General features: G+C 32.5%; 1 protein-coding gene across 6 annotated transcripts in view; it reads right to left on the reverse strand.

Annotated features, from left to right (window-relative positions):
* Positions 1-8,575: 8,575 nt before the first annotated feature.
* Positions 8,576-26,992, reverse strand: part of ZNF280D (zinc finger protein 280D) — a 298,762-nt gene continuing 280,345 nt past the window's right edge. For all 6 annotated transcript variants that reach the window (XM_057488838.1, XM_057488837.1, XM_036929705.2 and 3 more), the window contains 2 exons: positions 12,977-13,032; positions 8,576-10,555 (listed from right to left, as the gene is read on the reverse strand). In XM_057488838.1, coding sequence (XP_057344821.1) covers positions 9,922-10,555; positions 12,977-13,032 — 690 coding nt within the window. In that variant the 3' untranslated portion in view covers positions 8,576-9,921. The remainder of the gene's footprint in view (positions 10,556-12,976; positions 13,033-26,992) is intronic.

Below are 26,992 nucleotides of genomic sequence, written 5' to 3' on the forward strand. Positions count from 1 at the left end.
AATGGGTTGTTTTAATTTGTCTGATTTCTCTCAGACTGTTCAAGTTCAGTTGGACAATATCCACCATATCATAGATAAGTTTTCACAAATGCCTAAGGTGCCTTAATGGTTTTCTTGGTTTCACTGGAGATGGCTGGTAATTACAGATATGCTTTGGTTATGTAACTATACTCCTATTATGTTAATGTGTGTGTGCAATTTAAGTAGTAGCTTAAAACCTATACATGCTGAAGTTACTCTACAAGAAGATATGTCAAAGAAATAATCAATCTTCCCATGTTTTCTTCCGCCTGCTACTTCTATAGCTTTTCTTCTTCCTTCCTAATTACAACCCTTAAATAGAATTCGTGCCTCATATCAAATTTACCGAGTATCATAACTCCTCCAAGTGGTAAAGACACCTCAAGACAAATGCTGGGCATAGAAGCCACAGGGCATAAATATGCAAAGAAGTAAAAAGCTAACCTTTTCAAACAATAAGGCTTCCCTCTCACTTACCAACTTCACATTTCCCTGTATGGCCCCGGAAGATGACTGGTTAGCCAGAGACGGGTAAGATTCCTCAAGGGAGGAACAACCTAAGACAGGCACAGTCGCAGTGGGGCCATCAGGTGAGAAATTGGGGATCAACAGAGGTGAGGCTTAGAACCTCACCCCCCCTGTTCTGAGGGAAATCTTCTGCATACGTGGATGTTTTATTGCCCTGGTCTAGCTTGGATTAACACATAGTCTACAGGCACACACCTGATCATCTACATTTGCTCTCTTACAACACTAAACTATGTTCTCTACGTTTATCTTGTATCTACCTACCACTTCAGCATTTTATTAAAAATAATAATAATAAAGAGAGAAATGTGGTATCCACATATAAACCAAGTATAAAAACCAAATGAGTATTCATATTTGAACTGTTTAGAGTTCATAATGCATGAGCAAAACCGAAAGTTTCTGTGATGACTGCCCTTGTACTGTTCACTATGTAACTTATTCATTATGTAAGAATTTGTTCTCCATGTAAGAACTTGTTTGTTATGCCTCAGAAGATTGGAGACTGATGAAAATTAGGCTTGGGGTGGATTAATGATTGTGCATTGAGCATTGACTCCCCTATACAGAATTTTATTGTTGTTAACAACCATTTGATCAATAAATATGAGAGATGCCCTCACAAAAAAAAGAAAAAAAAAAGGACAGACTTCCAATGGTAAAATAAATACGTAACCGGGATGTAATGTATAGCATAAGGAATATAGTCAAGATATTGTAACAGCTTGGTAGGGTGATAGCTGGAACCTAGAATTATGTATATAAATGTTCTACCACTGTGTTGTACACTTGAAACTAATGTAATGTAATAGTGTGCGTCAACTACCCTTCAATAAAAAATAATTATTTAAAAAAAAAAAAAAAAAAGAATAAGCTGGGACTTTTAGCAGGTTAAAGTAAATCTTAAAATGGCATGATCTAATTGACACAATGAAGACATGGGCTGTGCTGGGATACTTTTCTTTTATCTGGGGAATATCTGGATATTCCAAATTGCTCCCTAGCCTTTGAAGCTTCAACTGATTAACTCATTAACTCTGTGAGTCTATTCTGACTCTCTAGTTTTTACTGGTTAACTCTTTGAGTCCCTTTTAGTGGGCTTTACTGGTCTTATTCTCTCTCTACCCCGCTTATATCTATTTTTCTGCCTAACAAATTTATGATGCAATTTCCTCTTTCTTAGGCCCTAGCAGGCTTACAGCTACTGAACTGTTAACATGTTTTTGTTTTGTTCATACATCTTTGGCCAACACTTAAAATAGCTCATTCTGAGCCTGCATTTCTCACTGGCAGCAGTAGGTTAGAGCTGAGTAGACCAGAGTAGACTAGAGGCCACCTTTAAAAGGGGCATGTGGTTTCAAGAGGAATTTAAATGTTCTTAGTCCCTGTTTGGGAAAAGGGTAAATACAATTAACTTTAGACTTTATTAAATTGAGGATACCTGGTGTAATTCATGGGGTAACCCCCAAATGTTTTTTAAAAGGACTATAGAATATATAACTTTGAAAACCAGAATTAAAAAAAAATAGATGAAAAAGGGTATTTCAAAAGAAAACAAGAAATAAGATAAAAAATTAAAGGCAAAAGAAATAGAATGTTCAAAATTGATCAGTCTCATATAGTGGACTAAATGCTGTAATTAAAAGCAAAGAGTGCCTGACTAGATTTTAAGAATGTATCTATATATCTCCGAAAGGTTGAAAGTATAATAGTGGAAATATATTTATCATGTAAATACTAACAACTAGAAAGTTTGTATAGTTTCATCAAACAAAATAAGCATTATTAGAGATAAAGAGGGTGACTAAAAAATGGTTAAGGCACAAAAACCAGGAAAATAAGCTTGTATGTCCATAATATAATCTCAAAGCAAAAGCTGATAAAATTACAGCTATAAAAGAGAAAACCATCAAATCAGAGATTTTAAAACATTTCTCTCAGTAACTGATCAAGGAGAAAAAAGAATCAATAAGATATGAACAACATAGTTATTTGATCTCGGTTGCATACCTTATGCATGAAGGACTTCTTACAGCATTTCTTGTAGGGGACGTCTCCCAGGGATGAATTCATAAGTCTTTGCCTCTGTTTTTGAAAATTATTTTTTCTTTGAATACACTTTTAGGATAATGGTGTTTTTTCTTTTAGTATTTTTAAGGAAACCTGATGTCATGCCCACAGTTCACAGGCCAGACCTAAAGAGATGGCTCCTTACCCACCCTCGTCTACCTCATGTAGGAAGTTGGGGACTCAAGGGTCATTTTATAACTTGAACAGTCATAAACTTTTAGTCTAGGCTCATGGCTTGACAGTCTAACTCTCTTAAAATTTTTGCACCAGTTAGCAATGAGTTAATAGCCACACCCACAATTTCAAAGATACGCTCCCCCAGGCTTCTACCCATGCTTAAGTGGAATACCTTGAGGCCATCAGGCATTGATCAAAGACTAACAGTCTAGCACCTATTTCCTAAGCCAATCTGTCTATCTGAATAGATTTACTGGGCAATTCCTGGCAGATATTATTTAGCAAGTGGAAATGAGGAATCAAAATTTCTGGGAATTCTTAGGAATTCCCAAATTATACAGAATCAGCATTCTGAATCTTTCAATACACTGTATGTAATATACTCTTAAATAGTTATGAGTGACCATAATCAATACTGAATAATTTTTCTGATAGTCATAATAAATGTTTCAAAAATTTTGTTAAAAAAGACATAATAATAAATGTATGGTTTACTAATATGAACCAATGTATTGTAACAAGATTATATATTTCAATACCACATCTCTACCTGACAGATATTTGATAACAGAAAACATTAAATGAAAATATTAACATAAATGTCAAATAAAAATTTTAAAAATTGGAATTACTGTAAATGTTTTTTCTTAAATGAAATTTGAAAATACACATTGTCCTATTCAATAGGCTTTATCTTTATTTTGTAATATTTCATAGAAAATAATCTTTCATTTTTGCACTCATGTTGAGTTGCTAAGTATTGTCCAAAAACATCTTCAAGTTGGCATTAGATTGTTTCATAGAAGCTTTTTTCTTTTTTTTAAAGAATAAAGTATTTTGTCTGCTTGCCCTAATTTTGGTCTTGCTGTTGAAATTGATATTGCTTTTGCTAATTAAGAGTTTAGTTTTTATTTCATTTCAGAATGTTTCACATTTGCATCTTTCCTTTGCATTTCTTATAAAGTATTTGCAAAGAACAGCAGCCTTTGGCAAATACTATACACTGGGAAATGTCAACAAATTTATTTGGTAGTATTTGAGTAACATTACATTTAGATCCCTTATCAAGGATAATAGCACCATGCAGAATCACAATCAAAACTACTAATTTAAGGAATTATTTTGCTTCTACAAATGTGTTATTTCTCAGACCACTAATGATAGGATCGGTATAAAGTATACTAAGCATATAAACTTATTAACATTTAACTTTACTTACAAGAATGACTCACCTTTAGTAGCACAACATGAACATACAATTATAACATGGCAATAGCTACAGGCAAGACTGATTGTTACCACATTTCTTCTGTGTGCTCCAGCTCTGGTTCCTGGAAATGTTGGCATTACTCTTGGACTCCATGTGTCAGCATTCCCTGCTTTTGCTTTTGAGCTTGATGTCAGTGAATTCCTTCAAACCAGTAATGGCTCTAAATTCATTACTAAGCTTTCATTCTCACAGGACAGTCACCAATTTCTTGACTGATTTGTATTGAGATTCGGAAAAATATATAAATTTCACAAGAAATGCTATGAAGGGATTCCCACGTAGAAACACTACAGGGCCTCCCCTTAACCTAACTAGAAGTTAACAATTGGTATGATGTCTGAAAGGGAGAGAAGGGACCAGAACTTCACAGTCCAAGCAGGTTTATTGCTAAACCTGAGAAGGACACATCTTTGTTGTGGCAAGCAGAACAAAGAAAATACCTCTTACAGGCTAAGAGGCTTTTTATGGCCAGGTGTTTTGGCAGGCTTTTGGAGGGGATGGGTCAGGGAAAAGGTGGACTTGTGGCTTGCTGATGTGTCCTCCGGAGAATGTTTGTAGCCTAGGTAAGATGAAACCTAGGTCTGAGATGGCGGGTGGGCTTATTGATAAAGGAAGTTCCCCTGTCTGGGCTCTATCAATGGCCATATTCCTTATTTAGTTAAGCTTTGTTGCTGAAAGGCATCTCTTTTTACTGGTTGGTGATGAATCCTTCTTTCAATCCTGCAAGTATCTGAAATTCTGAAATTTTTCTATTCTCTTTTGTTCTCACTTGCAATCCTACTATTTCTGAGTTCATGTCTTCCTTAAAATGTTGTCAAATGCAGCTAATATAGTAACCAGGACATGCTATTAACATTGTTATCCAAACTCCTCAAATAGATACAACTTCATTAAGTATATTTCTTCCAAGTACTGCAGCCAAGTTTACCAGTTCTTCCACCAGAGCAGAATGTAGATCACCTCATTCGGTCACCATCTGTCACCTAAACCAATGTAATAGAGTTTAATTTTTGTTTCTTTTTATGTCAGCACTCTATTTTCAGAACTAATTCCTGAATCAGGTGGGATAGACTAGGTTATGCTGTAGAAACAAAAATTCCCTAACTATAAAATGCTTATTTAAAACAAAAATGCTTATTTCTTCCTCATGTTGCATGTCCAAATGAATCAACAGGAAGACTCTGTTCATAGTCCCTAAGGAACCGAGCCTGAATGTAGCAATCACCACCTTAATAGTTAACAAATCACCATGCCAGGAGTCTCAGATGAAAAATTAAATGTTCCAAGCACTTAGAACTCACTGGCCAGGAAATAGTTATATGGCCACACACGAGAAATACTTGGTAAATAGCATGAATGAAAATCATATTAAGTAAAAAAAAAAAAACAGTTGGCTTTGAAATAGTCAGTGAAAAAAAAGTGTAGACAAACTCTTAATTCTTAGAAGTTCATACTGGAATAAGCTGCTTTCCATAAGTATTATGGTAAGGTAATTAAAGTAAATATGGGTATTTACTTTCAATTTATGAACAAAATACTCTTCAGTCTACCAAACTGTACACTTAGAATTCTAGTACACATAATTAAAATGTGGGCTTCACTATAGTGTTTATAATGAGAATAAAAGAGCCTGCTATAAAAATTATGGTATACCCATGCAAAAATAGGGGAGGGGTTGCCAAGCATTTTCTTAAAGTGCCAGATTGTAAATCCTTTAGGATTGTGGACCATATGGTCTCTGTAATGTACAACTGTGCTGTTGTGGTACAAAAGCTACAACAGACAATACATAAACACATAACATGGCTGTTTCCTAATAAACTTTTGTTTATAAAAACAGGTGCCCACCTGTGGTGGTGGGTCATAGTTTCTGGCTCCTGATATAGAACAATTAAAATAATGCTTTTAAGGCAGTGGCAAACTTACTTAAAAAGTTTAAAATTATAGTTAGCAGTTCCCAAATTCTCTACAAGTGGATGCTTTTATTTTAATATTCGGGAGGAAAAGTCATTAAAAAAGAGGTTGGATTTGATGAGTAATGCAGCCAATTTTTCTGTACTATTTTTGGAAAACGAAAATGAACACAGATACAAGTACCAGGGGCATTTTCTGGAAACTAAAATCCAAGGTAACTTCTATGTTCAGCAATTATTCAGGCCTTTAACATGTGCAACTCCAGCTTCATTTACAGCTTGGTCCAATAATTATGATGGCACACTGTGCCATAAAAGAAGACTAAATTATGCCTAGTATATTCTTTTAAATAATGAAGGCAGTTTTAAATGCTTTTAATAAGCAATTAAAAGTTACCATTAGCTAACTGTAAAAGTAATTTCACTCAGGTACCTCAACCCTCTATGATGTTACAGTTGTTGCTACAGATGTTTAACTCCTCACAAGTATCTTTTACTTTATACCTTTTGAGTTGAAAATTAAACACCATGATTTAAAAAAATCTGTTTATTCATTTTGTCCATGTGGATCTGCAGATGCACCTCATTAAAATAAAAAAAAATTGTTTCTCTTTTGATGCTTAAAGTAAATGTTTCATTTCTTAGCTGAGAAATTTGTATTAATCTAATAAGAATTAAATACTTGCAATCCTATTTTAGTGCCTACACACATGTAAAAGTCCTATTTCATTGAAGTCAGAACAAGTGGAGTGGTCTAGGAGAAACAATTCTGATGCAACAAAAATGATAATGTCAACTATGAAGTAAAAAAATGTATTACAGAAGCCTACAAAAAAATGTTAAAACCTTTATAATTATATAAAGTATATGTTAAATTACATGCTATCTTTCCTATTAATAAAATATTTGCTAGCCCCTCCTCTCAAGATAACATTCCTCAATTCCCATTAGTAAAAGAGATCATTAGGACTTCTTTTTTTAGGTTAAGAAATCCTCTTTTCCATATGCATTACTGTGGGAATAATAAATGAAACTGTATTAGTAACATCAATGGGAGGGTTATTTGCAAAAAATGATTTATTTTATAAAGGGACATTAGTATAAACGCTGGGAACTATAGATGTGGTAGAAAACACTAACTTCAAAGTCAGATCAAATTGGGGTCAAATCTTGGCTTTGTAACCTTAGGCAAGTAATTGCTCAGATATTTAGTTTCTTCATATTTTTACTTAAGAGTTAAAACAAGGTGATTATTGTTAGTTCTTTTAAATAATGTTTACAACAGTTTTTAAAAAACTTATGGGATAAAAATTCTGATTTCTTCTCTAAAGCACTGAAGAAATGCAAAGGGGAAGAAATAACACAAATAAATATGACATTTAGATTTTCAAAGTAGATTAAAAGTATATTCCATAAGATGACTATAATGCTTCTTAATGTCATTGAACTGCACTTTCAGTCAATCATATTGTTAGGTACAGGGAACTATAACACACCAGGCACCTTGGTAGGTAGTTCTTAGGTAACAGTAGAGTGCATCACTGCCATTCACTCTTATCAAAGGAATCTAAGCACTGTAAAGCAGGTGTAAGCAAACTACAGTCCATGGGCCAAATTAAGCCAACATTCTGTTTTTGTAAATAAAATGTTACTGGAACTCAAAACAGGCTATCATTTACATATTATCTATAGCTGCTTTCAAGCTACAAGGAGTTGAATAATTGTGACTACCTCGTTCACAATTATTTACTATCTGACCCTACACAGAAAAGTTTGCTGACACTATTCTAATGCAATGCTACTCAACGTTTGGTTTGCATAACTGAATTGTTTATTCGGGATCAGAAATGAGACTGTGAGAACACAAACCAATTATGTTACCAAATACAAAGTTTATTTCAACCATACTTCCGTTTTCATTGCCAGACTTTCTCAATGAAGGACTTTACAGTCTGGTACAATTTCCTTTTCTCTTACCACTATTCTAATGGACTATAGGGGCAAAAGAAGGAACTACCCAAAACTCAAAAAGGATTATTGTGTCACTTAGAGACTTATTTTGATACAGTGGTCCATGATTTTGCAGCATTAGATAGGCTTGCAACTAACTGAATGAGATTCAGAAAGTGTTCCTTACATACACTTTTTATACTTCCTGCTCTTTTAAATTACTCGAAAAAATTCTCTGCTATCGATTTGTTTCAACAAAATTAAGGGTAACAGCTAGTTAGGTCCCTTTCTCCCTATCTTTTCTTGGGAGCAGGAAAGATGAAAGTATTTCCCTGCTGCCCCCAAAAATATTCAAGAATATAAGTCAACAACATATTTTGCCTACTTAGCCTCTTTAATTCACTGAGCAGACAGAAAAATACACTGTATTTCTCTTGAAAAAAAGAATTTTTAAAGCAAATCTAGTCTCTGTAAATGTAAGCAGCATTTCCCACTGTACTGTGAGTCCTAATTTAACATAAATTATGCATCATTATAGAATACAGAATAAAATCCTACCACTAACTTTAATATGAAATTTCCTTGAACAAGTGTATAATTTCTAAAGGTGCCAAAGGTGATCCAACTCAAGCAGTTTTCTGAAAAATAACATTCAGGGACAGATTTTTATTGCAAATATTTACTCAAAAACTACTATATACAGCAGAATTTTAATAGCCATTTAAAACAGTTAACATTCAGTGAATAAAGTTTAAGAATTCAAAGCACATTTTAAGAATAATGTAGCATTTTAAATAAAAGTTTATTAGTACTTCAAAGCAAACTACTGTTACTCATATTATTCATTTCTATATCTATGTTTTCTAGATGATAAAAAACAACTGAAAAATCAATTTAGCAGCTATCATATGGATAAATTAGGCTAAATATTCCAAATCAATGTTTTTACATCACTGCTTTAGGTCCCATTTGAAGTTTCTGTTTTACAATTAAAGAAAAAAATCACTTAAACATGGCTGAATTCATGCCAAGACATGTCTTCGGTTCACTGCTTTAGAGTATTTACATTAAACCATACTTTGGTTTGGTTTCCAGACCATTTTTATGGATCTATTTCTAAAGAAGATTAAAACAATATTGAAAGCAAAATACCTACAGGAGTTTCAACAATGGGTTCCTAACTTTATACAACTAGTACATCAAGGGATTTCTGCAAAGCTTACACACTGACAAAGAGCACAAATATAAATTTATATTTTAATAATTTCACTTTCACTGAAAGTTTAATTAAGGTAAGCTTACAGCCTGGCAGGCTTACACCTGTATGGAGGTACACAGATTCAGATATTCTGTTTACATGCTTCTGACAGTCTGGAATGTTATATTAAATAAAAAATTAAGTTTTTATGTTCATCCAAATTCTCATTAGAGCAATTAATTTAGCACTTTAAGCATGCTCCATTTACCAGCATCATACTCAAAATGAAGCTTTCATTAATAATGCCAACCAGCCATTATTTTAAATCAATTATTTCCAAAAGGCATGTGGTTTCCCAATTTCTTAAACTGAATTGGAAAGGATATATAGGTAATAAGGACTTTCAGCTTAGGACTAATGGAAGTTTCAAAAGTGTTATTAATATAAAAATATTCTAATAATTAATTCATACTGTTTCTGTTAATTCATCCATCAAGTTCCATTTTGTTGAAAACTGTTAAGTGAGACTTCTACTGCAAACTTAACTTTCATTAAAATCCTATTCATGTTTTAAACACTTTTTGGAAATCCATACTACTCATGCTTTTATTGGTGAGTTGATTTTATTAATAACCTAGGTTGAACATAGCTTCAGTGTATGAAGTAGGTAAAGTGTTAAGAATGACCTCCCTCATATTTTTCTGTTTCTGGACACTATGTAACAGCACTGCTGAGCTCACCTGATAGCACTGTTTCAAATATTCTTACCATTGGTACCCTAAAACTCAGAATGGCTAATTAATTTCAACTTCTTTGTCATCTGCCAGGTCTACTGATGTTGTCTCTGCAGTGCTAGGGCTATTTTCTCGAGGAATGTTGTCTGTTTGATCAGACACTACTTCACCAGTCTTCTCTGGAGGATCACCACTACCCTTCTGAAGAATCTCTGTGGCTTCATACTCAAGCACCTCTGATGGAGTCAAAGGTTCCAAATGAACACTGCCTTGCTCACTAACATCAGAACTAAGAGATTCAGGTTCATCTCTTTTTCTCAAAAACTGATCAATGCTAACATCACCAGATGTAAACTGCAAATCCTTAATATTCTTCAAAGAAAACCTAATGTCACTGGAGTTGCGATCTTCAATTTGATCACATGAAATTACGTTGTCTGAACCTTGGTGCATCTTCAATTCTGTTTCCTGACAAACATGCTCTATTTGTTTTTCCTTTTCCATTTTATCTGCACCAATATTCGAATCGTAACTGAAACTATTCTTTGAGCCAGTTTTCGGGTCTTCAAGACAGGTATCATTTTCCTTATCTGAAACTGTCAAACTTTCTTCACTTTTTGTTGCTGATGAGCCTTCAAATGAATTTACATCATATTCATTTTTTTCTTCCTCTGACGAAGGTTTATCTTGTTTACTGAAAAAATAAAGCCATTTATTACCTATTATTTCATAACACAATGTATGAGAACACTATTAAAATAAAGACAAGCTCTAAAAAATTTTTAGAAGTCAAGGCACATTTGCTCACCAAAAAGAAAAAAAAAAATCCAGGTTCCCAGTCCTTGCCATAATGGTACAGTTTAGGAGGTGGCCATTTTCTTAAGCAAGAGAGTGAGAAACTCAAGTCACAGATTAAAAGGAGGCCTGTGGAGTCTATCGACTGGTTTCAGTCTTGGTTATCATTCTCTCCATCTGTTTATAGCCTTGTCTGTTTTTAGTTAAATTTAGGTATTCTTATTAATTTGTAAGATGTCTTAAGTAAGGAATGAATATATTTAGGAAAAATCTATTTTTCTTCTATCACTTATATATATCCTTTTATGTTCAGTGTCCTTCCCTATGCAAGATCAGTTAAGCATTCACAAACATTTCCCTAATTTTTAATAGCCTAATTAATAAAAAATAAACACATGCCTGAAAAAATATTTGTAAATATACAACATACATATCTAAGTATGTACATTTGTATATATGTATGTTTTTATGTGCACGAGTGTGTCTGTGTTTATTCTTATTCTGGTGTGTTAATTCACAAAAACTACTTAGTGAATCATAAACATTAGAAATAGATTTCTAAGAGGATCTCCAGCCCCTTATGTAGACGTAATGATGCTTATTTTACCAAATTTAGTAATTACATATATCTTTTTTCTTTTATTAATCCACCTGGAATTTAGACGTTTTCCTAATGAGGTGCCCAAATATCAAAACAACATTATCATATAGTCATTTATTATTTACTAAATTAAAAATATAAGGCTATTTACCTGCTATTTATTTTGTTCTGATCTCTCTTTACATTGTTCTTGGGCCAATACTACCCATTCTTAACAATTATAAATTAACAATGTATTTTATTATCTAGTAGAGCAAAACACCTAAATTCTATTACTCTTGTTAAATATAACAGTCTGAAAATGTAAAAGGTATTTGTCCAAGAATGTTCATTAAAACAGTGTTTAAAATAGTAAACATAGAAACAACCTAGTATCTAATGTAATGACTTAAAAATTATGGTATTAATAAATAGAAAAATACTAATCTTACTTTAAACATCACCAGTTTCCAAACCAAGTCTCATTGGGATTTCAACTGTTCATTAAATTCAAAATTAATTTGAAAAATGGCCCATCACACATTATTAATTAGTTATTAATATATTATTTTCTATCTCAGTAAGTTCTCATTTTTCTTCATTTAGATCCTGCACATTTCTCATTTTTGTTTTAATTATGAATTAACTCTTTTGCTCATTGTATTTTGTAATCACAACAATAATTTTTTTTATAACAAGCTCCCATAATTAATACTCTCATTAATTTCAATCATTCTTAACTCATTTTCTTTGAATCTTACAGGTCAATTCCATCATCTGCAAAAAGTTATGTTTTCCTCATCTAAATTTGTATAATTCTTATTTTTGTTCATATTTTATTGAACTAACTACAATTTACAGAAAATGTTAAATAATGAAAAATGAATGTGATTAGTCTGCTTTTGGGGGATTTTTGTTTAACAGCTCTGCCCTGCCTCTTCTCCCTACTTCTCTTTCCTTCCCCTACCCCTCCTGTCCAAATTCTACAAAAAATGCTAGGTAAAGAAAGGCTAGATAATTTTTCCAGTAAGTCTAAGACAAACCTTCATAAAGCCTTATTCCTGATAATCTTTTCAGGGGCAAAGGATTAATTAATCTCATCAGGTTAACAAGCAACCTACTATAAAATATATAAGCATAAAGATAGAAATTGGGAAATTACTTAATTTAAAATACAAAATAAATTAATCTTTATCTGGAATAAGGTTCTAGTTAGAATGATTCTCTTCTGCCAAAAATGATTGTAAAATGTTTTTTGTTTAGTGTTCTACCTGAGCATTACAATTTAAAAAATCAAACTCTGAATTTTGAAACTTTTATGTTGAGATCCCACCAAGAAGTAGCTTCACAGCCTTTTGAAAATACTTAAAAAAAAAGATTTTAAGATTACCTATTTGGAATAATTGTCTTCAGCTTTTAACTTATAGCATCTATAACTTTTCATTTAATAAGGCCAATTAAAATCTGTTAACATTTTATTTACTAGTAAGTACTTAAAAAGATTTTAACAACTTATAAAATGTACTTTACATGTTTAAAAGATTTCAAGACTAAAGGATCTATATACAATATATTTTTGTTATATTAAAATTACAAAATTTTATTTTAATTAAAGGCCATTACTAAAGGCAACACCATATACAAAAATTTAAATAGCACTTTGTCAAATAATTGGAATAACACAGTTCAGTATCATTTATATATTTGAATTTCAAGAGATTCAGTTTTTCCTTTATTTACCTTTCAGAATTTGATGTTTCTGTTTCTCCTTCAGCCACATTAGGTCTTGAAATTTCCTGAAATGATTAATAATATTTTTCCTTTATATTCATAGCTAAGTTTACACTCCTTTAATTACACTAAACTTTCTGGATAAAAGCAACTTAAATTTGCAATATGTCAATGAGACAGAAAAATAGTTTTTTAATCTAATGTATCTACTAGAATAATTATCATAATGAAAAGCAGGATTTTAAAAATTATCTTATAGAAACCTGTAAGAATTTCAGTGTATCAAGTTTCTTAATCAAGGTCATGAAGCAGTTATACAGTTATAACAATATCTGCTTTCCTTAGACTCTCCATAAAATACAGCCTGTAATTACAATTCCTCGAATAGAAACCAGCAAAACATAACTTGAATTTAAATAACAAGTTGCATCCAAAGTATTTTGTACAAACATATTAAATACAGACAGATAAAACATTTCTGAATTTATGATTTCATATTTGGAGGCATAGTAACCCTCCATGGTCAAATCAAGTAATATTAAATGATAGATAAATTAAGTATTTTGCTTATTTCAATATTTTATAGAAAGGAAAGAATACAATAAAACCTAAGTAAGCCAGAGCCAGGATACTTAAAAATTCACATCTAGTTCTGCTCTTAACCACTATAGTTTTTGACTTAAGCTGCAACACTGATAATGGTGTATTAATCTCGTTTATTTCCTGATTCTCCCAAAAAGCCTAAAATGAGGGCAAAGGAAAAAAAACATTTTCACTCACAAAGACCAAGAAAACACTGAAGTGTATCAATAGTCAAAAATATTTCAACAAGTTTTTTAAATGGAAAGTGGCTAAAGTAGTAGAAATTGGCTTCACAGTGTAGAGCAAGTTACAACCATATGTCTAAGTCAGGGAGTGAAAAAACAGAATCAGTTTGCCCAGAGAACCTAAGAGATTTGGTATTTGGAGGAATTCAGTAAAATAGCCAGCATATAAAAGGTAAAAATGAAGCACAAGGTCTGGTGAAAACTAAATTCTCTTTCCCCAACTCACACAAAGTGATCCTTTCCCCTTTCAGAAAGAAGCTAAAGATTAACTCTGTACTGGAGACAGACTAGACTTGTGAATACCAGGAAGAGCAAGGTGCAGGCATGAGGCACTGAGACAAAACAGAAAAACTTAGTAGAAGTCCATAAACTGAATAAAGGGAACCACATCCGTTTCCCTGACTGGCTCCCAGAATGCCAACAGCAAGAGTAACCACTCTTCACCCCACAACCCCCAGCTGCAATTTAGAAGATTCCTCTTCGTAGAAAATCACCAGCCACGAGAAAAGACTTCCCATAATGACTCTGTGAGCAACTTTCCCACCAAAGAATCAGTTCAGCGTCTGATTTTCCTATGTTGAAGTCTAAACAATCCCCAGGTCGACCTGTATAGGTTGTACAGCACACTAATTCAGGATGCAATCTTCATACTAGGATTCATTCAGCAGTTCTCCAGTTGTGGTTCACAGACACCTTGGGTCTGTAAGACACTTTCAGGAGGCATGGGAGGTTAAAACTCTTAGTATAAAAGCAGTGATGAGTAAAAATGCTGGTATCTTAAATGAATCAAGGCAATGGTATCAGATTAAAACTATCAGTCATTGTATTCTTTATGACATACACCAGCAAGTAAATTGATTTCATTTAATATCAATTGTTGAATTCATGTCTTTTTAATATTCTGTGTGATGAAATAGGAAGTATGCACAAAGCACCACTTTTGCATACTGTAACACTTGGGTCTGTGATTGAGTTGTAAGCTGAACTTGGTCATATTTTTTTCTTGGAACATCATTTTTACTATAAAGAATGATTGTCAAACCATGAATATTTAGACATGTGAACTCGGTGAAAATTGATCAAGTGACCTGGTCACCTCTAAGAAAACAACTGACAGTGTTTGTTACCAGTAATAAAACTTGTTCAAAAAATAAATTTTAGGAAAACTTGTATCCCTCATTGATGAGGTTAATGCTAATATTAATGAATATGATTACTTAATGTTATATATAATGAAACATGTCAACACTTGAAGATTTATGTAACTCAATGAACCAATATTTTCCAAATGACTAACGTACAATGTTACAAAAATCATGTATGGATAAAAGATCCAATCAAAGTATAAGACATTATATATTTTAATGTAACAAAGTATAAAAAGTTCAGTAATATGGAATCAGATTCCATACTGCAAAAAACCTTTAGGAAAACTTCCACTTGTCTACTTTTGATGTGTATCAAAGAATAATAACCAGAATTATCTGAAGATTATTTAAGTACTAGGTGAGGCTAGATATTCTTCATATTTCAACCAAAATTATGTATTACAACAGACTGGACGCAGAAACATGAGAATCCAGTTTTTTCTACTTAATTAAATATTAAGGAAATATGCAGAAGTATAAAACAAGCCATTCTTCTAACTAAATTATTTTGTTTCAGAAAATAGTTATTTTTTCAGAAAAAAATGTTATCACACAGTGGGCTTATTAGTGTTATTTTTTAATAACTATTTAAAAATTTTCACATTATAATTTCTAATATGATAAACATCAATATTTTTGAGAGTACTAAAGGGTATATGTAAACAGTGTCCTCTGAAGTTTTGTAATGCACAACCTGTATGGCTGTGCAAGGCAGCCCTGTCCCCATCTAAAAACACAGGGTTTTCAATGAACTTTTTGGTGCTTCACTCTTGAATATGTATAGACAGCCAAGGATCATCACAAAATTGATGACATGCTTTAATGTCAGAAGATCAAAATAAACAAAAAGAAAGGGACTAGAAGACATCAGAGACATTGCTGGGAATAAAAGAACAAATGTATAATTAATATATATTTAGTATACCTGTGAGATATGAAATGTTATTGTATACATTAAACAAGGGCAAAATACTATGAAGACAGAACTAAAGTACAAATAAAATAATTAAAGAGCTCTTAAAAATTAAATACATGGATACTAAAATAAGTAAATTTAGAAAATCTTTTATAAAAGAGTGAATGAAAAAGACAAAAAGACAGATGGCAAGATAGAAAATACCATGTACTTATTACAGTTGATAGAGGAAGTACAGTGTCAGATCAACAGGAGTTTCAAAAACATGAAAACAAAGAAAACAAAAGTGAAAATTTATAAAAGAAATTGTACAAGAAAACCTTTCCCAAACAGAAGTATTCAGATTACAAAGGCTTGTCAACTGCTTACCATAATGAATGAAGAAAGAATGATGAACATATTATGAAATTTCAAAACACCAGAGATACAGATAATCATTACAACTGCCAGAAAGAACAAAATAACCTAAGTACAAAGAAACTGGAGTAAAAATGGCATCAGACTTATCCAAAATATTTTCAAAACTGCATGGGAAAATTTTTTCTATGTTCTTCAGCCGAAGTCTCATTCAAGTAAATACAGTTTTAAATATGCAAAGAATGAGAAAAGGGACAGCCCTTCTGAAGAAGTTGTCAGAGGACACATTTCATCAAAATAAGAAGTAAAGAGAAAAGGAACTCATTGTTCAGGAAATGGACATCCAATACATGACAGTGGCAAAGGAAAATCTTATTACAACAAACTATGCACCAGGCTTAGAAATCAACTAGTTTAAAGTGAAGCAGGCCTGAGAGATTTCTAGACCCTCCAACAATTTTTTTTGATATGTGTAAATATTTGGAAAAAATATTTCCGAAGATTAGACAAATCACAACGTTTTAAAAAACAGCATTAGGCACATAGAAAGCTAAACAAATGGGTAAGGGCATATTTTTTTTGACTCCAGAAAAATAAAATGAGGTATAGGAAAGGAAAAGAAATCATAGTACACTTTCTGGCAAGATATACGTAATAGTCTTTGATGTAACTGCTGAGACCAGTGCTGTGTCAAGCCATACTGAAACCTGAGGTAAAAGGAAAACCACTATATACAAATTTTTGGAGTTTTCTTCTATTGCTGTACAAATACACGTAACATAAAATTTGCCATCTTAACCACTTTTAGTGTACAGCTCAGTGGTATTAAATAATTCATACTGTTGTGCAACCACCACTATCATCCACCCCCATTTTTACATCTTGTAAAACTGCAACTCTATACCATTAAGCAATAACTGCCCATTCTTTCTTCCCCTCACTCCCCTGGCAACCACTACTATACTCTCTTCTTTATGATTGATTGCTCTAATTATATAAATTCAATCTACAGTATTTGACGTTTTGTGACTGGCTTATTTCATTTAGTATAATGTCCTCAAGGTTCATCCACATTGTACCATATTGCAGAATAACCTTCCTTTTTATAGCTGAATGGTATGTGCATTCCACATTTTGCTAATCCAGTCATCTGTCAGTTTGCTTCCAACACTTGGTTTACTTTCATGTTTTAGCTACTGTGAATAATGCTGCTATGAATATGGGTATATAAACATTTTTGAGTGTCTGCTTTCAATTTTTTTTTTGTATATATCCAGAAGTGTAATTGCTGGATGATTTTTTTGAGCATCTGCATACCATTTTCCAAGTGCTGTACCATTTCACATTCCCACCAGTAGTGCACAAAGGTTCTAATTTCTTCACATTCTCATCAACACTTATTTTCTGTTTTGGGTTGTTTTACTTATTTATTTTGGTATGAAGCCATCCTTGCAAGTGTGAGGTAGTATCTCATTGTAGTTTTGTATTTGCATTTCTCTAATGATTAGTGATGTTGCCCAACTTTTCATGTGTTTATTGGCCATTCAAATATATGTCTTTTGGAGAAGTATCTGTTCAAGTACTTTACCCATTTTTGAATTGGGTTGTTTCTTTGTTGTGAAGTTTTAGGAGTTCTCTGTATATGTTGGGTATTAATCCCTTATCAGATATACGATTTGCAAATATTTTCTTCCATTCTGTATTTTGCCTTTTTATTCTGTGGATAGTGTATGTGGTGTACAAAATCTAAAAATTTTCATAAAGTCCAATTTGTCTATATTATCTTTTATTGTCTAGGCCTTTAGTGGGATAACCAAGAAATCATTGCCAAATCCAATGCTGTATAGGTTTTGTCCTGTTTTCTTCTAAGAGTTTTGTTGTTTTAGGTCTTACACTTAAATCCTTGATACATTTTGAGTTAATGTCTGTATACAGAGTTAGGTAAGGGTCCAACTTCATTCTCTTGCATGTAAATACAAAGTTTTCCTAGCACCATTTATTGAAAAAAACTGTCCTTTCCAAATTGGTCTTGGCACTCTTGTCAAAAATCATTTCATATATATGTGAGGGGTTATTTCCTGGGCTCTCTACCCCATTGGTTTATGTCTTTATGCCAATACCACACTGTTTTGATTACTATAGCTTTGCAGTAAGTTTTAAAATCAGTATGAGTCCTCTACTTTTGTTCTTTTTCAAAATTGCTTTGCCTATTTGAGGTCCCTTGAGATCTCATGTAAATTTGTGGATGAGTCTTGCTATTTCTGTGAAAAATATCTTCGGGATTTTTTGTAGGGATTGCAATGAATCTATAGATTGCTTTGGGTACTACTGGCATTTTAACAATACTAAGTCTTCCAATCCATGAATGTGGATTGTGCTTCCATTTATTTGTCTTCTTAATGTCTTTCAACAAATTTTAAAGTTTCATTTTTCAAATCTTCCACTTCCTTAATTCATAAGTATTTTATTCTTTTTGATGTTACTGTAAATGGAACTGTTTTTGTAATTTCCTTTTCAGATTGTTCACTGTGTATATAAATGAATTTTGTGTGCTGAGTTTGTATCCTACTACTTTGCTGAACTCACTTATTAGTTCTAACAGCTTTTTTGTGACCTTATAAGTGTTTTCTTCATATATCACTGCAAAAGATGATTTTACTACTTCTTTCTGTGGTTGTCTTTTATTTCTTTTTCTCAACTAATTGCTCTGGCTAGAACTTCCAGTACTGTTGAAAAGAAGTGGTAAAAGTAGGCATCCTTGCCTTGCTCTTGATCTTAAAGGAAAAGCTTTGTTTTTCACAACTGAGTATGTTTGCTGTAGATTTTTAATCTATAATTCTTATTATGTTGAGGTAGCTTCCTTCTATTCCTAAGTTATTAAACAATTTTATCATGAAAAGGTGTTGAATTTTGTCAAATGCATTTCTGCACCGAGATGATCACGTGTGGTTTTCTCCCCCTTCATTTTGTTGATATGGTATATTACATTGTTGATTTTCACATATTGAACCATCCCTGTATTCCAGGAATAAATCCCATTTGTTCACGGTGTATAAACCTTTCAATATGCTGTTGAATTCTGTTTGCTAGTAGTTTGTTGAGGATTTTTGCATCAATGTTCTTAAGGGATATTGATCTGTAATTGTCTTTGCTATTAGGGTAACGCTGGCACCACAGAATGAGGCAGGAAGTGTTTCCTTTTTTCAATTAAAAAAAATGCTTGAGAATAACTGGTGTTAGTTCTTTAAATTTCTGGTAGGATTCATTAGGGAAACTATCAGGTCCAGGATTTTTTTCTTTGCTGGAAGATCTTTGATCACTGATTTGATCTCCTTACGAGTTATAGGTGTATTTAGATTTCCTATTTCTTTGTGACTTAGTCTTGATAGATTTTGTATTTCTAGGTCCATTTCATATAGGTTATCCAATTCTTTAGTACACAATTGTTCCTAGTACTCTCTTATAGTTCTTTTTCTTTTTGTCTGTAGAATTGGTAGTACTGTCCCCAGTTTCTTTTCTGATTTTAGTAAGCTGAGTCTTGGATATTCATATTAATGATTTTCATCAAATTTGCTAAGTTTTCAGTAATGATTTCTTCAAATATTCTCTCTACCCCATTCTCTCTTCTCCCCTGGGACTTCCATGATGTGTATGCTGGTCTGCTCAATGGTATCTCACAACTTCTTTAGACTCTGCTCATTTTTCTTTAATCTACTTTCTGTTCCTCAAATTCAGTAATTCCCATTGTCCTATCTTCAACTTCACTGATTCTTTTGTCTGCTCAAATGTGCCTCTGAATCCCTCTAGTAAAACTTTCATTTTCAGTTACTGTACTTTTCAGCTCCAGAATTTCTTCTTGGTTTCTTTTTGGGTTTTCTATCTCTTTATGGGTAATTCCATTTTGTTCACATACTGCTTTCTTGATTTTCTCCACTTATTCTTTTGTTCTCTGGCTTTTTCAAGACAGTTGTTTTAAAGTCTTTGTCTAGTATATTGTTCATTAAGTCTTTTTCAGAAAGAGTTTCTGTTGAATTTTTACCTTCGAATGGGCCATACCTGCCTGTTTCTCTGTAAGCCTTGTGATGGGTTTTTTTTTCTTTTTTAAATCAACACTGGACATTTGAATCCAAAAATGGAGTAACTTGGAGAATCAGATTTACCCCCCTTCTCCAGTGTTTGTTTATTTAACATATCTCTGTTCCTGGGATCAGGCTGAGGTGTAAACTTAAGGTCTCAGGACTCTTCTGAACCTTACCATAGGCATATGAGATCATTTTTTAATTTTACTCATATATGCAGTTGTTTTTAAATATCCTGGTCTTTAATGTCTTAGTCTGGCTCCTGAAAGGGGAAAAAGGGAAAAATGAAGCAGAAGAAAAGGGCATTGTGCCTTAAAATTCCATGAAGTCACATCAGCTGGTGGGGGAGGGTTTGCAACAATGGGGAAAGGTGCAACAAAAATGTGCCCACTTCTTTATCTGAAACTGTGATAAGCAGCAGCAATCAGTGATAACAGCACAGATCCCCAATATTTGGAGAACAGGGTCCTTTTTGCCCACCCTGGTTCCCTTAAGCTGTGTGAAAGCTTCTCTAGGAACATGTGCAAAGCTGTCTGTCATTCGGATAAGGGTGAGAATAGGAGGCTAATAATGTACTAAGTGCTTTAACTGACCAAAATTAACTGCAATTTACCACATAAGTCTTCCTCTAGAAATTGCAGGCCTAAAAGACTCTAGGGTTCTAAAACAGTTACATGACACAGAGTACATGACACAGAGTCTGCTGGTACAATTACTGTCTAGGTGGGGAGATGGTCCAGTGCTTCCTACTCTGCCATCTTCACAGAATCTTCTCAAAAAACTAAAAACATAATTTTTATATTTTTCCCCCAGAACATATAGTTGAGAAATCCTGAAAAACTGAAAAGTAGGTGTATTGAACTCACAACAGTAGTTTAAGTTTAAACACTTTATCTCTACCAAAACCAGAAATTACCATTTTACTTTAGTGTCTTTAATGGAAGCAAGCATAAGAATACTTTCAAAATCTAGTTATTTTATTTTCAATAAGTAAATGAACATATTTTGCAATTTCTATTAATCAAATGACAATTTTAAATAATTTAGAATTAACTTCAGCTTACTAAACCTTCTGGAGGATTCTACTGTGGCTAGCACTGTTTTAAAATTCAAAATGACACTATCAGTTTTATAAGATCCAAACATAATGCTTATATTTAATTTAGTGCTATTGTATGTTGCTTTAAACTATCCCACATGAAATATCTATGGAACTTAAATTGTCAGGATATTTAAGAAATGAGTCAGTGGCTGCTCTTTGTAAATAATGTTAAAAATTCAAAATCTGAAGACACTTCATTTAATTTTCATCTTTCTATTTCAAATACGAAGTTAGGGCATTTATAACCTTAATGTCTGTTTGATAAGCATTTTTCCTTAGTTATTGATAGTCTCATTCAGTGATTCACACATTTCTGACTTCTTTTTCACTTATTTTCAAATTCAGGAAGACTATTCACATTTCTTACTCAAGTTTTACATTCATTGAGCACACTTTCAAATTACTTCTCTCATCTGTTGCAAGCAAAGGAATAGGCCTTTTATTGAGCATGCAGTTTACTTATGGTTGTGTTTTCTGATTATACAGCTTTACTTTTACCACTTTGTTCAAATTATCATCCCATACAGCTACTTTGCATAAGTATCTGAAACATATTTGTACCAAATGCTCTTGATTTCAACATAATGTATTTTAACATTTGATATTCTTTTCATATTTGATAAACATTTTTAATTTGTATGCAGTGTTTTGATTGCATTTAATTTTTATTCTTCTTGGTTTCTTTTTAGGTTTTCTGTCTCTTTACTGGTTTCTGAATGATTTTAATGTTTTCAAAATAGACAAGAATATTCCATTTGTTCATTGAATTATCCCACTCCTAAAATATCCTTCCTACAAAACTAAAAAAGATTATATTTGAATTCACAGTTGTAGCATTTTTATTATTAAATTATGATTAATAGCTGAGCAAGGCACAAATTTTGCATAATTATTTTGGGGCAGAAATACTGGCTTGTATACCCTTGTAGATATCCACCATATCCGCTCCCTAATCTTATCCCTGGCCAGTACAATTTTTTTTTTACATAATTATCATCTCTTTTTAACTTATTAACAATTCCATAAGGTAGACCATACCTAGCATTTTTTTTAAAAGAACAAATTTATTGAGGTATAATTGTTCAGTGTTTTCCTCAAGTTAATAAAACTTCTCTTGTGATATTATTTTTAATGCAAACATACCAAATAATCAGATGAATTCATTCATAATGAACTATATCTGGTTTACAAACACAAAGGAAAAATATTTTGCTTCTTCTATTCTCAGTTGTATCTGAGATTTAAAATGATTTGCTAATATATTATGAATTTGCTCTGAATTTTACTAGAAAACAATTCTTTTAATGATTAGCTATATGATTATAAGGTCCTGTAAGTTGAATTTCATTTAGAAACATTCCAGTATTTGGCTTCCAATAATTGTTTGTAAACTTCTGAAAGAGAAATTATTTTTGCATAAAACATACAACTAAAATTACTCATATGTTATCACATTCTGTAATGCACCATCTGTTGAACTATCAGTTTGAGTATGTTTTAAAATACTTCAATTTTTAAAAACTACCAAGATGAAATATGGAATTTTTGTGGTCACAAATTCTTTTCAAATTTTCTAAATTGTTGAAACCACTTTTTGAGTTGCAAATATTTGATGCTGTTACTGTACTAATGTCAAAAAGTATGCATAGTTAACAAAATAAAAGCAAGGACCCTTTGGAAGAAATGAATCAGTTACAATGAATCAACTCACCATTAGACCATTAAAATCTGTTGAAATATATACAATAAAATGCAAATATTAATGTACAGCTTCATGAATTTTGAAATGTGTATACACTCATGTAGCCATCACCCAAATCAAGGTATCAAATATTTTAACTTTTTCTTGTTCACCTATTTCACCCATCTCCCTACCTCCCCTCTCCTACGGTAACCATTAGTCTGTTCTGTGTTTGAGTCTATTTCAATTTTGATCATTTGTTTTGTTTTTTAGATTCCACATGTTAAGTGAAATCATTCAGTTTTTGTCCTCTGACTTATTTCACGTAGCATTCACCTACCCTCTAGGTCCATCCATGCCACAAATGGCAAGATTTCTTTCTATTTTTATGACTAATATTTCATTGTGTGTATATATATATATGTACCACATCTTCCTTATCCATTCATCTATAGATGAGCATTTACGTTGTTTCCATATTTTGGCTATCATAAGTAATGCTGTGATAAATAGGAATGTATGTATTTTTTCAGGTTAGTGACTTTTTCTTCATGTGAATTCCCAGAAATGGGTCTTATGGTATTTCTATTTTTAGTTTTTTGACAAACCTCTGTACTGCTTTCTTAGTGGCTGCACCAATTTGCATTCCCACCAGCAGTGTATAAGGGTTCCCTTTTCTCTACATCCTTGTCAACACTTGTTATTTCTTGTTTTGCTGATAGTAGCCACTCTAACTTGCTGTGAGAATCTATCTCACAGTTTGCATTTCCCCAATGATTAGTGATACTGAGCACCTTTTCATGTGTTGGTTGGCCATCTGCATGTCTTCTTTGGTAAAAATGTCTTCATGTCCTTTTGGTGTTGAGTTTTATGAGTTCTTTATGTTTTGGATATAAGCCCTTTATCAGATATATCATTTGCAAATATTCTCCCATAAAGTAAGTTGCCTTTTCATTTTACTAATGGTTTCCTGCGCTGTGCAGATTATTGGTCTTGTGTGTTTCCCCCTTGTTTACTTTTGTTTTTGTTTCCCCATGCTTGGGGAGACTTACCAAGATAGAAGTTACTAATGATGATTTTCCAGAGTTTGCTGCCTTTGTTTTCTTCTAGGAGTTTTATGATTTCACATCTTATATTTAGGTTTTTAATTCATTTTGAATTTATTTTTGTGTATAAGACAGTGATAGTTTCATTTGAGTGCATCTGTCCAGTTTTCCCAGCATCATTTATTGAAAAGACTGTCTTTTCCCCATTGTATACTCTTGCTTCCTTTGTCACATATTAATCTTATATACAAGGGTTTATTTCTAGGTTTTCTATTCTGTTCCACTTGTTTACCTGTTCTTGTGCCAGTATTATACTGTGTTAATTATTATAGCTTTGTAGTATAAGTTTGAAATCAAGGAGTACAATAGTCCCAGCTTTGTTGTTTCTCCAAATTGCTTGGACTACTTAGGATATTGTGTGATTCCATACAAATTTTAGGATTGTTTGCTCTAGTTCAGTGAAAATGCCATTGGTATTTTGGCAGAGGGTGCACTGAATCTGTAGATGCTTTGGGCAGTATGGCTATTTAAACTATTTAAAATCTTTCTACCCATGAGCATGGAATAGCTTTCCATTTATTTGTTTCTTATTTAACTTCTTTCATCACTGTGTACAGTTTTCAGAGACTAGGTCTTTCACTTTAGTAAAATTTACTCATAACTATTTTTTTGTGTTTGATGGAATTGTAAATGGGATTGATTACTTAATTTCACTTTCTGGTAGTTCATTTTTTGTATATAGAAACATGACAGATTTCTTTACACTGATTTTATATCCTGCAATTTCACTGAATTCATTTATTAATCCTAGTAGTCTTTTGGTTGAGTCTTTAAGGTTTTCTATATATAGTATCATGTCATCTACAAATGTTGAGTTTTACTTCTTCCTTACCAATTTGGATGCCTTTTCTTCTTGCCTGACTGCCATGGCTAGGACTTCCAGTATTTTGTTGAACAAAGGTGGTGGGAGTGGGCACCCTTGTCTTGTGCCAGATCTTAGAGGAAATGCTTTCAGCTTTTTGCCACTGAATATGAGCTTAGCTGTGGCTTTGTCATATATGGACTTTATTATGTTTATGTCCCCTCTGTACCCATTTTGTTTTTATTATGAATGGATGCTGAATTTTGTCAAATGCTTTTTCAGCATCAATTGAGATGACCATATGGTTTTTATCCTTCCTTTTGTTAATGTGCTGTGTCACACTGACTGATTTGTGGAAACTGGACCATTCTTGCATCCATGGAATAAATCCCAACTGGTTACAGTGAATGATTCCTTGAGTGTATTTTTGAATTCAGTTTGCTAATGTTCTGTTGATGACTTTTACATCTATGTTCATCGGGGATATTGCTCTGGAATTTATTTTTTCTAATGTGTTTGGTTTTGTTACCAGGTGATGCTGGCCTCATACAATGAATGTGGAAGCTTTCCTTCCTGTTCAGTTTTTTGGAATAGTTTTGAGGACAGGTGTTAAGTCTTCTTTAAATGCTTGGTAGAATTCTCCTGTGAAGCCATCAAGTCCTGAACTCTTGTTCAGAGTTTTTTGATTACTACTTTAATTTTGTTACTAGTAATTGGTCTGTTCAGATTATCTTTCTTCCTTGTTCAGTTATGGAAGATTGCCTGTTCCTAGGAATTTATCCATTTCTTACAGATTTTCCAATTTGTTGGCATATAATCTCTTGTAGTTGATTGTGTTTCTGTGGTTAGTTGTAATGTCGCTTCTTTCATTTCTGATCATATTTGAGTTCTCTTTTTTCTTGATGAGTCTAGTTAAGAGTTTACCAATTCTGTTTAAATTTTCAAAGCACCAACTTTTAGTTTCATTGATCCTTTGCATTTCCTTTTTAGTCTCTATTTCATTTATTTCTGCTGTAATCTTTATCATTTCCTTCATTCTACTAATTTGGGACTTTCTTTTTCTAGTTCTTTTAGGTGTAGGTTTAGTTTGAGATTTTTCTTGTTTCTTAATACCTGTAACACTATATAAACTTCCCTCTTAGAACTGCTTTTGCTGCATCCCAAAGTCTTTGCATTGTTTTTTATTTCTATTTTCATTATTCTCCAAGTATTTTTTAATTTCCTCTATAACCTCCTCATTGACCCATTGGTTATTTGAGTAGTATTACTGTTTAGCCTCCATGTATTTGTGTGTTTTTTCCAGTTTGTTTCCTGTAATTGATTTCCAATTTCATACTGCTATGGTCAGAAAAGGCACTTGGTATGAATCAACTCACCATTAGACCAATTTTTAAAAAGAGTTATCTCTTGAAAATCTTTACCAAAATGTGAAAAATATACCCTAAAATCTGCATTTATCCTTGGATGGGCCCATTCTCTATTAAAATACTTTTTCAGAAAGTTTTGATAGTTCATCAATTTTCATTTGGGAAAGGTCAGATATATTAATAAAATTTGTATTATTTACCTTAGTGCTCTTAATAATATTCAAGAAAAATCAAAGACATATGTGCAATTCATAAAACTTTCCCTTTTACTGAGTACTACGGCTTGCAGCTACAAACAAGGAAAACAACTTATCGATATCCCTCATATCCAGGTTTGGATCTCGTCTTGTTAAAATTTTGATATTGTGTCCATCACAGATTATTTTGCATTAATTTTTATTTTTAAAAATATTTAATGAAAACATTATTTATCTGACTACTAAATTTTTTGCAGCTCCCTAAATTTGTGTCAGAGGTGAGGACCTCATTTACTTCACTCTAGTTCAGGCCCTGGCTGGGATGCTATGGGTGGGGGACAGTGGAAGGTAAGTATGGTAACCTAGAGAAGTAAATTCTTAATTACTGTTACAGTCATACTGTCAAAAAATGACAAATTATAAAATATGGCTATATTATTAGA

This window comes from Manis pentadactyla, chromosome 11 (genome assembly GCF_030020395.1).
Source record: "Manis pentadactyla isolate mManPen7 chromosome 11, mManPen7.hap1, whole genome shotgun sequence".
NCBI lineage: Eukaryota > Metazoa > Chordata > Mammalia > Pholidota > Manidae > Manis > Manis pentadactyla.